At 48.8% G+C, this 15,108-nt stretch overlaps 1 protein-coding gene across 2 annotated transcripts in view; it reads left to right on the forward strand.

The window, feature by feature from the left end:
- Positions 1-15,108, forward strand: part of 14-3-3zeta (tyrosine 3-monooxygenase/tryptophan 5-monooxygenase activation protein zeta) — a 38,401-nt gene that overhangs the window by 8,449 nt on the left and 14,844 nt on the right. For both annotated transcript variants that reach the window (XM_084602410.1, XM_084602409.1), the window contains exon 3: positions 13,415-13,538. In XM_084602410.1, coding sequence (XP_084458536.1) covers positions 13,415-13,538 — 124 coding nt within the window. The remainder of the gene's footprint in view (positions 1-13,414; positions 13,539-15,108) is intronic.

Here is a 15,108-nt window from a genome sequence, read left to right on the forward strand (position 1 = left end):
TAACCGTATGGTGGTTAACTAAATCTAAAGTTTTCTTTTTTAACTGTTGCATTTAGGGCATGAATGTGATTGTAGTAATAGCCGCACCGGTTAAAATTTTGAAACAAACTTCCCTTTGCATTGTGGCTCAACAAATTTCATCCACTGCCCTTATCGAAAAGTGGACTCCAGGAAGCAACATCACGCGAATCAGCTCGCCTGACCTGCGCTGCTCTCCACTGCTGGAGCCCACACAGGAAAGGGGTCACATTAGGGATTATGTCTCTTTGTAGGCCTGCTGTAGAGGCACGTTTTTTGAAATGGGCACACAGTGGACAAAATTGGCTGATGCTAAGTTCAGAGGGCAGTTTCATTTTTAAAATCTTAAGGTGAGACTTTTATGGACTGCCAGTTACAAATGTCCAGTTGTATTGAAGCACCAAAATGCAGTAGCTTAAAAGTAAGCATTACAATTCACTTATCCAGCTTTTAAGTTAGCATGATTTACCTGTCCATTGAATTGTTTTGTAGTGCTTAACGTCCCTAATGGCGATTTCCACTGGTCGCTACGGAGCACGTTTTCTTGCTCCGGGACGACGATTTCGATTTCCACTGGTCGACCAAGATAGGTTTCGCGTATTCCGCTGGTCGTTTGGGGCAGCTCGGGACGCTCCAGCTCGATCCGCCGACCGAAGTCGGATCTCGCCGGAAGTCCTAGTCGCTGACGCGGTCACTTCCGGATGCTGCTGGATTCTTTTGGCTGTTTTTGACCGTTTCAGCGACATCGGCAGAGGACGCTGGCTGTCACCGTATTTTGCGTGAATATGTCGAAGTGCGTGTATCGAAAAACGTCTGCAGCGTTAAAAAAAATGAGAAAGCAAGTTGTTCAGGGCCGCACTCCTGCCTGTTTATCAAGCGCAAACATTTTGGCTCTGGGATGCGGCTACAACTTTCGAAACCGGCTCAGCTTTACTTCCGCCGCGCGCTCTACTTGTTCCGCTGGTCGACCAAGGCTGATTCGCTCTGTAGCGCTTTAGGTCGGCTCGGACGCCCAGCTCCGATCGACCAGTGGAAATCGCCATTAGTGACTCTGGCTATGAGGGATAGCTGCATTGGAGGGCTCTGGAACGTTCGACCGCCTGGGGTTCTTTTGACATGCGACGTCAAAGTACACGATGGATACCTTGCTTTTCGCCTTCATCGAAAAGCGGCTGCCAGTCATGTTTTAACCTGTGTTTTTAGGTTGCCAGCTAGTGTCGTTTGAAGCCATCAAGATATCTCGAAGCATATTTCAAAAATTCTGCTTCAGTTGCTGAAACACGGCATTGAAGTACATGCCGCTTCCCTTCAAAGGGGACTCCTCTTAAACTGAACTGTTCACTTGTTCCTAGCGCACAGAGCACTGTTGCGTGATGAGGTGAGGCGAATAGGAGCAGGCTCAGGGATGACTGTTGACATGACCTCTTGCGTTTCTTTTCCATGCCACATCGTGATAAGCCAACGTAACAGGCTAGTGACGCTTCTTGTCTGGTATGCTTTACAGAAACCGGCCGACCCCCAATTTCAACAAGGGGTTAGTCGTGATGATTAAACATAGACATCTCTTTATAAATGAGTTGCGGCCATAATGTATGCCGGGGTTCTCATAAGTTCTTTGTTCAGGCTCGACTGTAGCGGTTTGCCTGGAGCGGGTCTGTTGTCGAGGTGTGCCACGAGTTTTCTTGGGCAGTTCTGTTGCTGCTTTGTGTAGGGTGGCTGTGTAACCTTGGCTGACCATGCAGAAGGCTGTTGGGTGGCATTGGGGCAGAAACATCCCAAAATCTGGCTGGTGTTGGGTTCATGACAGCTAACATTTGAGCATAAAATGATTATTGCATTGCACTCCACGCTCGTTAAACTTATCAATCCTCGAAATTAGAGCTCATTCGGTGCAGTATATTACATTATAGAAAGTAGCCTTCTGGTCTGGCGACTGACGTCACGATATCCCCCGTGTCTGCTATCCACGGTGTCGGCTGCATTCTTGCATGCCAGCTGTGAATGGTCACTGACATTTTTTTTCAGCAAAAATTTTGACAAGCTTTCGCTACTGTATTATGCGACCTTAGTGATCCTCGGACTTGTTTTGAGCTTCGTCTATAGTTTGTAGAGGAGACAGAAATCGATGGGCTTGTGCTGTATTATTTGAGCGTACAATCGAAGCATATTATTCTTACGCTATGAGAGCTACAAGCGCTCCCGCATATAAAAAGGCACATGTTTAACGTTTCTTTCCGCCATGTGCGCGGCGAAAGGGGGATGGGTTAGCGCTATGTTGCTCATTGCTGATCAGCTATTGCCCGTTGATCTTTTTACTCCGAAAACTAATAGCGCGTTGACGAGAGAGCATACCTTGCGACATTAGAGGAGCAGACAAAACTTTTGGACGAAGCGGTACCGCTTGTTATATGCGCATGTTAGTCAGCCTTAATTATTTTCCGTTGGTAAATCATTTTTTGCAAAACTGTGTTCAGTCTGGACACGGCCAGCGCACGAAAGCATGCACCGCCGCCGCTTCAGTCTCGTCATCGCAAAATCCAACTGGTTTTGGATGCGCTTCCCTGCCCGCACGGAACGAGAGCCTCCCATCCGCCGCCGTCTCCAACTCGCTTCCCCCGCAGCCGCGCGCGCGACTAGGATACAGACTCCCGAGTCTCTCCTTGCGTTGTTCAAGTGCTTCTTCATCGTAAACATGCACCATTTAGTGTTAGTGTGTGAGTCCTAAACTGCGCGGGCCCATGTCCCAGCGTGTTTGTTTACACAGCTTTTGTAATGACTGGATGTATTATGCTGCTCTTTCGCACGGCATGAAATGCAAGCAAATGCTTACAAACTACAACTGCGCTGCAAGAAGCGCCGTGGATGCTACGTCCCCTGCCTGCGCTGGGTATACACACAAGCGGCGCCGACAGCTGCCGGCTGCGCTAGACAGGGTCACATATCGACGCTTCACACTCAGTGTGCACTCGCTTTGTGATGTAAGCAGTCGTCGATTTCGGGTCGCCACTGCCATAACTACACTCGATGGCCACATGCACCCGCTAAACCTTATGAATGCGCGCTCTGTAATCACCGAAACTCTAGACCCGAACCCCGCGTACTCGCGCTGGGCCTGCTAGTCGCGGAATGAGACGGCAGTTCGGCGTCGACTAACATTTATGGCCAAGGTCATTGCTGACGGGAAGGGGGAACATATTGCGGCTTGTTTTCTTTTTTCTAACACGGTTAAGCTACAGACAAGCGCATCTGTTCATCGGGTGTCTACTCGCCCGGCCTCCGATCGGTCCAAAACAGGTCGGGCTACCATCCCCCTGATCAGTTCGATGTCGCGAGACCAAAAACTCGCACTGCGGTGATAGGAGACCGTTGGTCATGCTAACGACGTCATCAGTGTAATGCGACAGATCAGTGCGTCGATAAGAACCTAACAGTGTAGCCCACTGATTGTGACCGTGTGCCTTATGCTGAAGTAAACATGCCTTACTCTATATCGCTTTCATGCGTTATGTTCATCAAGCACTTCAGCATAAGGTACGAGCATTTGTCTATCCGCAAAAAAAAAAAAAAAAAAAAAAAATCGTGTTCTTCGATATTGCAGACGACGCTCCGCCGCGTATTCTCTTGTGACGGCACATGATCATTTTAAAATGGCGCTCGCTCTCGGTGGGAGGAGCTTCTCGATTCCGATTTATATCGCGTTTTTTTTTTTAACATGCGCCGCCAGCTAGGCACTAAAACATTGCGAGTAGGATCGCATACCTGTATGTTATTCACAGAAGTATAAAACATCGCCACTTCAAGGGCCACATGGGAGGTGTTGAATTTTGCGCGCAATCTCGTTATGTTCTACAGGGTCTTGAATATTTGGGGGCTGGGATTTAAAAAATTCCTACGCAAAATCTACTGCCCCATTCGAGCTTAAATAACGTTCACAAAGTAGCAAAATATCGTCTACGTTATCTGATAAGTGATTCAACATCGGTACTTGCCTAGATTTTCCGAAATCGAGAAAAAACTGCTCTCGGCGGCGTGCACAATTTTCGCAGAAGAGTCGAAAAGCTATTTTGACATGATACGTCATATGTCGAGCAGTGAGACAAGCTCCATCCCGGCCATAGAGTTTCTTACTCTTACCTAGAGGGAAAGCTGTGCTGCCGCCTATGGGAGTTTACATGGAGTTTTCAGACGGCCAGTTCAGCCACCAGGGGCGCTCAAAGCATCATGGGCCGGAGAGCTACCCAGTGCAGAACTACAACTTTTGGCCAAAACTAATGCAAAGATAAACGTTGTTCTACCGTAAATAATGTCTTAAGATTGAATATTGTGACTATAAATTACAAAAAGAGAGAGAAACGGCATGTCAGTGTGAGATTCATCCAATATAAGCGATGGCTCTTTCTCCTATTGGCTTAGTTTTGAGCAGCACAAATACCAATATTTCGCACTTAATAGGCAAACTTTGAAATAAAATGTTATGAAAATATTAATCGTTGTGCAATCACTTAAGGAAGTTTTTAGTGGCATTTCGGGAAACAAAAACCATTTATTGGCGACGTCTGCTTTTGCGCCTTCGCTACTATGGCTTTTGCGGTCTATGTACGCACCTTCAGATGATGATGATGACGAAAAAAGAAACATCGCAGTAACGCCACTCCACGTACCCGAGAAAAACCGACTGTCCCGCAACAAGTAGCACACCGGCCCATGATTCTTAGCGCGCCCATGGTGGCTGAAGTGCAGCGCCCTCAGCTTTCCCTCTAGGTAGTGTAAGGAACTTATGATCCCGGCCGTTGGCGCGCTTGCCTCGCTGCCCGACAGATGACGCATCATGTCAAAATAGCTTGTCGACTCTCTTCTGCGAAAATTTTGCACGCCGCCGAGTGCAGTTTTTCCTCGATTTCGGAAAATCTAGGGCAAGTACCGATGTTGAATCACTTGTCAGATAATGTAGACGATATTTTGCTACTTTGTGAACGTTATTTCAGCTCGAATGGGGCAGTAGATTTTGCATAGGAATTTTTTAAATCCCAGCCCCCAAATATTCAAGACCCTGTACTTCGTGGAGGTCTCTAGCAGGGTGTAATGTGTAGCCTGGTAGCTCCGTACCTCTTGCGCCACCCGCACGGTGGACGTCAGTTGGTGCTGGGAAGTGACGAGGACACGGGACGCTTGCTTGTTGCGAAAGCTTCCGGTAAACTTCGGAAATGTCTTCTGGCAGGCACGAAGCTCTTTGTCGGGGTGCTCTGGCCCCCATATCATCTTTGGTTTGCGACTGCACGGTCGGCGGGGACGTCTACGCCGGCCTGGGCGTGGCTGGGTCGTTGTGGCGCCGGCAGTTTCTGCGTTCGCAGGCATTGCAGTGGACCGAACCTTTTGGCGATATTCGATCGGTGCGTGTACCAGCGGACACGTGAAAATAGTGGTTGGAGGCGACGTTCTCCGCCACGTGGCCGTGTTGTGCTACCGAGCGCAGCAGCGCACAACTGGCGACGCTTCGAACGGTACCCGGCCGAGTCCGCGCCTCCGATCGATGATGCGTTCGCGGCGCGCTGACGCATTCCTGGCGCACGTCGGAGCTCGTGCTGTGCCCGGCGGCCCGTGACGGAATCCCCCGGCTGGCGCGAACCTTTCGGGGCACCCCGTCGATCAGGGTGACTCCTTCCTTGGTTAACTGCTGACAAATCGCCGGTCGCCAGATCTTGTTGGGGTTGCCGACGAGCTTACAACCGCTCAATAGTTAAGACGAGTCGGATATGTTTAGTTGAATCTCTTGTCCGTGCTTGAGAATGCTTCGAGCAACATTGAAGACCGCGTGTGGACTGGCGGGGTAGCTGTTCCGAATAGTAAGGTACGGGCTGTTGTGCCGTGGTGACATTGGCGTTGCTGTCTTTGAAAGCGATTGCCCCAATGGCACTTGCCTTCGCGCGGCAAGTGGGGCATCTTTCACATACCCATTTTTGTTTGGTGCGAACAGGCGCGTCAATTTCGTCCAGTGTGTTGAACACTTGACGCTGCACAATCCGCCAGGTTTAAGCTGGGCCTCCGCTCGTACAGGAAAGTGCGCCTCGTCAAGGCGGTATTTTTAAAATTTCGCGCAGTGACCAAAACGAACTGCGACTACACAGCTTGTCGCACTCCTGTGGCGCGTGCAGATGTGTTACGACGTCGGGCGCGGGGGCTCAGTGGGGGCAAGGCGCTCGACTGCTGAACCGGAGAACGCAGGCGCTTTTCGGCAGACGCGAAAAGCGAGGCTGTGCTGGGCAAATCTCGGTGTCCTCCTGAAAGCGCTCGAAATTTTCGGAGCCCTGCACTAGGGCTGCCCTCGTACCTCAGTCGTTTTGCGACTCAAAGACCCGTAAACCGGTGTTATGTCGTGGTCTAAAACGCGACATCTTGCTTGCGGCGGAGTTCGGGAATAGAGGCTTTGATGTTGCGATAGCCGGTGTTGGTATCGACCAAGTGAAGGCTCCAATATAGTCCGACGTTTTCGGCGTGTCTGGCAGGGACGGTGACGTTTGTCACGTTACGCCGGCTACGACGGGCGCGTCAAGAAACTGCCGCCTCTACAGTCTAGCGCGGGTGGCGTGCACAGTGGCGCGGCGCGCATGCGCACAAGACGCTCTCGAACGCTGGTACGTTTTCGTTGTGCATTTTAGAGCAGACTACTTCTGAGAGGAACTGGTCGCCTATCGAGGAACTTGCGTTCGTAATCAGGACAATGATGCGACGTGCTTAGTTCAAGTGCCACAGCATTTACAGCCGGCCGTCGAGACGTCGAGCTCAGCAACGGCCTGCGCCCGCGTCGACGACGGCTACGGACGGAACGGTAATACAGTACGTGCGTGTTATACTGTAAACTAATCATCAAAGTATCTGTCAGATTGCAGAATAGGAGGTTAAGTGGTCATGAGGATCACTTCCTCGGTTGGCCGCAGTTCTGTAGAATTCCATCGATTTCACGAATTCCCAGGTTGTTGAGCCGCTGCCGTCCCGTGTCGCAATATCGACGACCATCGATTCCGACGTGTACCGGTCACAACTCTGTGCGAATCCGCTTCCGCTGTTTCTGGTATTCGTCCACTGAAAGCGCTGCAGATAATGGAAACATCATCGTTACATCTCTCCGAGCACTGCAGTAGAACGGGCATGGCACATTACGCACTGCAGCGAACTCGCAGCTGTGCCCGGGCCGCACTGCTGACGGATGAATAATAGGCATTTCGTTTCCTTTTTTTTTTTTTTGGTTTGGTTTGTGGGGTTTAGCGTCCCAAAGCAGCTCAGTCGTCTCTGTAGTCAATCCGTTTGGTACCGTAGACGCAGGGATGAGTTGAATGCCTTCTAGCAGCCTTTCCGCAACAGTACTAGAAACGTTAACTGCGCGTGATGAATGCTGGGATGCGTGGCCAGCGCGTTCGGCGAGAAATGGGCGAGATTCTATTCGCGCGTCGGCGATGTTGGGTGGCGCCGGCTCGCGCTCGCTACGTCACGCCGGGTCGTGGGTGTATACACCTCGGTTTAACGTTGGGGAGGCCGCCGCGCGCGTTCTTTACGTCGGACTATATTGGGGCTTTTAGCGTGGTACGCCGTGCGACCCGCCAAACGTCATTCGGAGGCACTGCAATGTCCCGGTCTAGCGCTCTCTGCCTTCATATAGTGGGGAGGAATGTTTATGCCCGCACGGAATTGGCTCAACTGTTTCCGACCTTATGATGGAACTTGTCTTCAAGGTCGGAAGCGTTGCGTCGTCATTGCCTGGCTACGTGTCGGACCTCTGCTCAGATGTGAAACGTTACCGGCAGCGAGGCTCTTTTTCGCTTTCAGCGCCAGGCCGAGTCGACTCGCGGTTGCGCTCGCGTGCGGCCACTCGGAAGAGCCGGAAACTGCGGCTGCGTGAGCCAACCCGGGCCGCGGACGAGGGCGGCGCCCTCTCCTCCCCTTGGCGCCGCTCGATGCCGGCAAGGGCCTCCCGGCCCCGGCCGTTATCGATTTCTCGCTCCCGGACCCGGGCTTCTTTCCGCGCACTTCTCAGCCCGGCTCGTTGCAGTTGTGCCGCCGCCGGGGCTCTCACCTTGCGGTCGCGACCCTGCCGCCTCCCTCGCACGGCACGCGCGCGCCGCCTAGGCCGAGCTTCGTTTGTGGCGAAAGAGGGGGAAAGCGTCTCATCTTTTCCTGGACCCCCAGGGGCCTTTGCTTTCGTCGCCCGCTTGACCCCAAACTCGCGTCGACCTCCTGTTTGTTTGTCCCCCCCCCCCCCCACACACACACACACAGTGCAGTGCGGTCCCACCCTCGAGTTGGTTGGGGAACCTCAGTGATGGATTTGTTTTCACATACCTGCCATGCGCACTTGTGATATCATGCTGTACATTGTGGAAGCTTATGCTCAGTCTGCTCTCCCTTTTTGCTGAAGGTGTGCGACCGCTGAGGTCTCATCTGTTGGACAAATGTGCATTTTTTGTTGACATTTCTTGCCTCCTGATGATGCAGGGGTATAAGTGCTAAACTAGTGACCTGTCGAGCTAAGCTGTGCTTAGAACTGAAATTTACACGGTAACAGACCCCTTTCATAAATGTTAAGTCAGCTTCACCTCTATGCTGCATTCCCCTCTAATGGCGGAACAGCAATGTATTGAAACATTATATTATGGCCATAATTCATATCATTTATGCATCAGAACATATTTGCATAATTGCTCTATTACCACTACATGCATCTGTGTAGAAGCAACATGCGATTTCAGGTCTATATCACCATTTTTCTGGCGGCCAGTGACGCCATGTTTGGGGAAAGAAGCAGCGTGGGAAAGCCTACTTAACGTTTTTTGCAAGGGGTCCATTTACCGTTACAGGTATACAACACCAAATATAGCCAGTTATCGGTTGAGAAACTCTGGACTCTCTATAAAAGGACACAGCCGCATCCACATTCACGACAGTTTGGTTCACTTTTGGTGTTTGTCCTGAAGCTGTTATCATTGCACCTTTCATGAAAGGCTGTTGGCATGGGCCTTTCTGAATTGGAAATATATTAGCAGTTAATCGATTCTACTGCTGTTTGTAGTCACTGTCTTCTTCCATGAACTCAAGTGAAAAACATAGCTATTGCACTCCTAAATAATCGTGGTCAATGGGATGGTCATTTTCATTCAATTTCTGGGCTCAATTCTCTTTATTTCGACCCCTGCTAATTTGGAACTTGGTGTAATTTGAACTAGTGAGGCCGATGCCCATTATATGGGATACACTGCGTCACAATGGCAAATCGCAGCTCTTGGCCTGCATGCAACAGAGTAAATATGTCGACTGATCACATGCGGCAAACGCACTGGCGGCCGGCGACACGTTGAGGTGCGACACAAACTTTAATTGCACCTAACAGTTTACCAGCACACATTGCGTGCACTTTGGCAGGTATACAAACGTTCAGACATCCGCCATTTCCAAAATGAAGCTGTTGCATAGTTTTGCGTTCACTTTTATCTCATGCCATCCTGTGGCTGCGATCGGATGCGGCTCACATCGGACGCTGCATGGGGCGTCAGTTTTATTTTTGTTTTAGAATGGTGTCTCATTGTCCCAGTTACACATTTCCAACGCGTGGCGTGTCTACTGTGCTAACAGCTGGTCGCGTGCTGTTTACCGCATTGCGCGCTTCATCGCAATGCTTCACTGTGCAATGCTTCACTGTGCAGCTGTGCAGTAAAGCCTCCTTAAAACACGATGGGGCTGTTTTGTGCTGAGGCACCAATGCCACTGAATAGCTCTGCGAAAAGGTTAGGGAGGCTTCTACGTTTTTGGAGCAATACTTGAACCTTACACTCTGCGTAAAGCAAAGCAGTTGGGGTAACTGGGAAAAACTGGCATTTAGGTTGTAATGCAAACTGTTTTCCGCAATTTGTTTTTAGAACATTTGATAATTGGAACTGTAGGTTAAGTTCAGCATTTTTCTTCTCCATTGGAGGCCAAACCAAATAGAACTTATTGCAGCTATGAACAAAAAGTGCACTTGGTAGCATTTAATGCCGTCAGCTTGCTCCAAAGTGCTCCAAATAGCCCATAAGTTGCTCCAGACGTGTTCCTAAATTGGAATTTTGCTGTTCCAAAGCTGTTTCAAAACAAGACTTTTGCTGCTGCTTGTGCGAGCTCCAAAAAGCTTGAGCCCTCTTTCATACTTGTGATGGTACAATTTCAGTTTTGTTGGTCGCATGCTCTCTCCACTAAGTGTTGATGAAATTAAGACTTTGTCAATGTTGGGCGAGGTTGAACTTTCCTTCGAGCAAAGTATGAGTAAGCATCCGAAAATTTTAAAGCAGCATTTCTTAACAGCACTCATGATCTTCCCATTTACAATCTCGTACTTGCTGCATAATTGAACCCGCACTTTCCTCTTGTGGCCGCTAGGCCTTCCACGAAGAAAATCCTCATTCAGCAATTAAATCACTGTGGCTACTCCACTGCAGTATACTAGGAAAACAGTGGAACAAGGGGAGAGAGCGGTGCCGCGGACTGTCATCAGTAGTGCTGACAAGCAGTGGTCGATCACACCCGAAGGTGGCCATTCTCGAGCAATGCATTTCAGGGGCAGGTTCTGCCTGTTTGTGCATTCTGATTGCTCATCAGCATAGTCACATGTTATATGCATATTACACTAACCATTTCTAAGCTGCGTTTTGACTGCTGCATTCCAGTGGGCCAGTATGTAGGGTGTAGCCTAGGATAATCCGAATCAAAATTTGAAGTGCTTTTGGTTAAGATGTCTGCTAATTGGAAAAAAAATGCTGGTATGGAGTCCGCCAGCCGGTAACTACAGGCTGTGCAGTATGCACTGTGGGACCATAGGTGCGTTGAGATTACTTTACTGCTGCCTATGCTTACCGTGGGTGCAACTGTTGAGATTTTGCCGTGCGTGCTATTGTTACCTAAGCAGTCTGCTAGCTCCAGAGAGAAGCGAAAAGAAAGGGAAGGGCTATAAAAAATTGCACAGCGAAGAAAGTATACTAGTGAATCGTATCGGAAGTGAAAGCTTCAGCCTAGTAGATAGACAGCCACCGAAGGTGGCATTATTGCCTCTATAAAGAAAATTTTGCGCTGGCCGACATGCACAGGTGGCGGTCCTGTTCTAAGCTTCACAGGTATAGTGATGGTCAACACTGGAAACAGGCCACCTTTTTGTGGTCCAGAGTCTGCAGGTTTTTAGTTCATGGCTCTAGCATATCCGGCAACCCTCCCAATTAGCCTGGGAGGCTGTTGGTAAACTTTACAATTGTGCTGCCGCTTCCCCATATCTCCTGATAAACAAATGCAAGGATATTTCTTGCGAAACTGGAACAGTAGAATCTGCAGCTGCATAGTAATCATTAGTGACTGCTCTGTTACCATCTACATCATTGGCTGAGCTTTTGATCAAAGCCAAATGAAGCCGAAGTAGTTGTGGCTAGGTGCTTTTCTTGTTGAATCTGTTTTTTTTTATACATTTAGGGTTAGCTTTGTGAGCATATTTAGCGCTGTATATTTACGGTTGCCTGTGTGCAGTGCTTAGTGTAAAGTTACAATTCTTGCGTGATTAAGTCGTGGCGTCATCAAAGCCCTAGAAGAGGTATTTGCAGAAGTTTTTGTGGTCTTCTGAACTTCTGTGCCTGTGCTTCGTGTCAAGAAAAGGCCAACATGGTGGATTTCACACGTGGATGCAACAGAGCATGTCTCACGGTGGCAAAGTTGATTTGAACTCAAACACAGACTCCTGCCTGCATTGGGGCAAATAAAAAAAAATAGGGGCTATTCCTGTTGAACCGATTATAGTGCGAAAGCACGGGCTTTTTTTAATAGCGTTAGCTCTTACTACTTAAATTTCCCGGTTTCTCCCCTGTTCCTCCATCTGTCAGATTCAAGATAGCTGCTAAGTCATGTGATCATAGCTACAGCATAGCAAATAATTTCTGGTAGTCTGTGATGGTGATGCCCTGAGGCAAAAATCTCTTCACATAATCCCCCCCCCCCCCCCCCTTTCCCTCCATAATGGTTCCCCGAAGCGACATGACCGAGCTCCCCCCACACAACCACCACTGCATTACCTACTATATCGCCCAGCCTTACACCAGGATGTCCAAGCTGACATTAGCAAAGGCTTAAAAATGAAAACATTTTAAGATATGACAGAGAAACCACTTGTGTACAGCTGCCAGCCATATGGCTAGCATTAATTAGTAATTGATTTTTTTTCTAATTTACTAAGTATTGCCTTTAGGGAATAAATGTGACTTGCAAATTTTCAGACCATTTTCTGAAACCCCCATTCCATTTATTCCCTATAAAGGAAGCCTCATTATATCACTTAACGCGTTCGTGCGCCATGATTGTAGTGCTCTCAGCGTAGTTTGAACGAAATTAGCAGCGGCCGTGACAATGGCCAGTCACAGTGGTAGGCTATGTTAGCAATGGTTGCAGCCAGTGCGGTTAGCTCGCTGCAACTTGCACCATTGTGTCCGCCGACTGCCTGAATCGCACGAAGGAACCACGGCAGACACATCTGCCTGCTGATGCAACGTGGTCGAGGAGCCAAGGCGGCTGCTGATTTCGCTCACTGAAATCCGAGTTGAGAGCAGCACATTCGTGGCGCAGGAATGCGCCAGTCACGTGGTATTTTTTTTACTTCACGAGGTTTCTTTAGAGCTTGGAAAAACAATACACGCGAGGCTTTCTTTGTAGGAAATAAATGGAATAGGTGCTTTAGAAGGTGCTCTCTAACTTAGCAGATTCAATTGTCTAAAATCAATAGTGAGTAAATTAGAAAAAAATTAATTTTATAATTGCAAAATAAAAAATACCTGTGGTTACACCGTATGGCTGGCAGCTGTATACAAGTCGTTTCTCTGGCCTACCTCAAATGTTTCATTTTTTAACCATTGGCCAAAGCTGGCTTGGACACCCTGTATACTCCACCTGGGAATGGGTGGCAAACTGTGGTTCTCTCATTTAGCTACTCTTCTGCATGGTGCCTAACAGATATGCGCCATATAGTGCACAGAACTGATTTTCGGGCCGAATCCTAACATGTGCGAGGGATTTGCACACACAACCTCTGGTCCTAGAAACCGTAGTGGGGTGTGACCTTCTGGGGACGTGGCGGTTGAACCATGGGTTGTAGAAATGTGCTGTACATGTTTGTACCGGATTTAAGGGCTGGGGATTATATTCTGTAAAACTCGAGCTAACTCTTCATCGCGCGTCTGCGGCGGTAGAACCATTTTTCTTGTTTTAACTTTGTGTGATGCTGTTTTTAACCTTAATTCTAATGCTGTAAAAGTGGTTTCCCGTGTGTGTGTGTGTGTGCGTGCACACGTATGTGCTGCCAGCACTTTATGAACTGTGAGTGACATTGGGCTTCATTGTTTTGCAGGGTCTCCTAGACAAGTATCTGATCCCCAAGGCGAGTAATGCAGAGAGCAAAGTGTTCTACCTGAAAATGAAGGGAGACTACTACAGGTACTTGGCAGAGGTCGCCACTGGCGAGCAGAGAAACAGTGAGTGTCCTTCAGTCTGTCCTCCTTTTGTTTGCAGGGCATGGGTTTTTTGTGCGGACAGTGCTACAAGCATTGGGTTTTTTAGGGTTCGGGGAAAAATACTTCGCTGGCGTTAATGTGTGTATCCATTCCATCTTTGCGCCTTAATAACTTGCGTTCACCACTATGGGAAGAATGTATGATCAGCAAGTTTAGGTGCATGGTTCTGATGGGAATCGAGGTTGAGTTAGTAGGCACTCGGAGTAGACTGTAGTTGCTATCATTTGGGGGCAAAATATGCAGCAGACATTCTCACTAGATTACAAAAAGGTAGCTGGTGAGGAGTAGCATAAGATGGAAAGATAGGTGCGTTGTTTAGGCAATTGGTGGGGACTGAAGTGCTATAAAAGTGAGGACACTGCAGGGGAAATTTTGTGAGGGCCCTTTGACCAATGCTGAATGGCTTGTGGCAGGATACACACAATGCCTTCAGGCTTTCTCTGATGTCATTGGTTCCCAGTAGCTTGACTTGTGCTGCCTGCCGCACGTTTCAAAGAAGTGTCTTTGTGGGCATGCGTTTAACTTCTTTAAAACAAGCTAAATGGTTTTGTTTATAAGGCTTAGTGTCCCAGAGCAACTCAGGCTGCCAGATGCCATGGTCGAGAACTGGAAATTTTTACTACCTGGGATTCTTTGGCATGCACTGACATCGCACAGTATACCTGATACCTCGCTTTTCCCCTTTATCGAAGAGTGGCTGCTGCAGCCAGGTTTCAATCCCTTTTTCTTGGGTTCAGCAGGTGCCGTGACCACTGAGCCACTGTGGTGGGGTTAAAAAACTAAATCCAGACCAGGCTGTCGTCTTTATTGCTAGTGTGTGTGGAAATGGTGACAGGTTATGCCGTACCCGTGGGGGAAGTCCTTCCTCACATTCTTCACGTTACATCAAAAAGCCAATTCTTGATTGCTTCTAAAGGAAGCAACGAAAAGCCATGCATACCCGCCAGCCCTTCTGATTTGCCTGTAAGACTTGAGATTTCTGACCTAACTTTCAGATTGCATGATCCCTGCCCCAAGTCTTTCCGATAAGCAGCCTTTGCCCTCATGAGCTTTTGCAAAACCTGCGGCGTAGAGGATGCATTGGCACTGGCAGTGCAGCCCCATTGTAATCGCTAGTATAATCATCGGAGGCCGCACTAGCACCATTGGCATCATCGGTTAAGCAGCCGATCAATGGCAGTTGGAGCCAATGTAAAGGAGCTGTGGCTAGCCACGTGAAAGAAAATGCCATAGCTCATCTTTCAGAACCTTCGCGGTGCTTGAAGACGACATTGCATGTATAGGAGCTAGTAATCGTTTTGCATTGTGAAACTAAACTGCACACTGGTGACTCCTATCAGTTTGTGTTGGCTGCGAGGTGCAGCGAGGACAGTCTACAGCGACGTGTAGTTGTCTTGGCGCATACCTTTAGGACTCTCAAGCTTGCTATTGCTGCATGTGTGTATGCTTGGGTTGTAGATTAGGACACATTTGACGGCGTTTAAAAGTGCCCGCCTCAATTTCGAATTATCAGAGCTGTCCATTACGGCAT

This window comes from Amblyomma maculatum, chromosome 4 (genome assembly GCF_055883805.1).
Source record: "Amblyomma maculatum isolate TAMU_Amacu chromosome 4, ASM5588380v1, whole genome shotgun sequence".
NCBI classification, from domain to species: Eukaryota; Metazoa; Arthropoda; class Arachnida; order Ixodida; family Ixodidae; genus Amblyomma; species Amblyomma maculatum.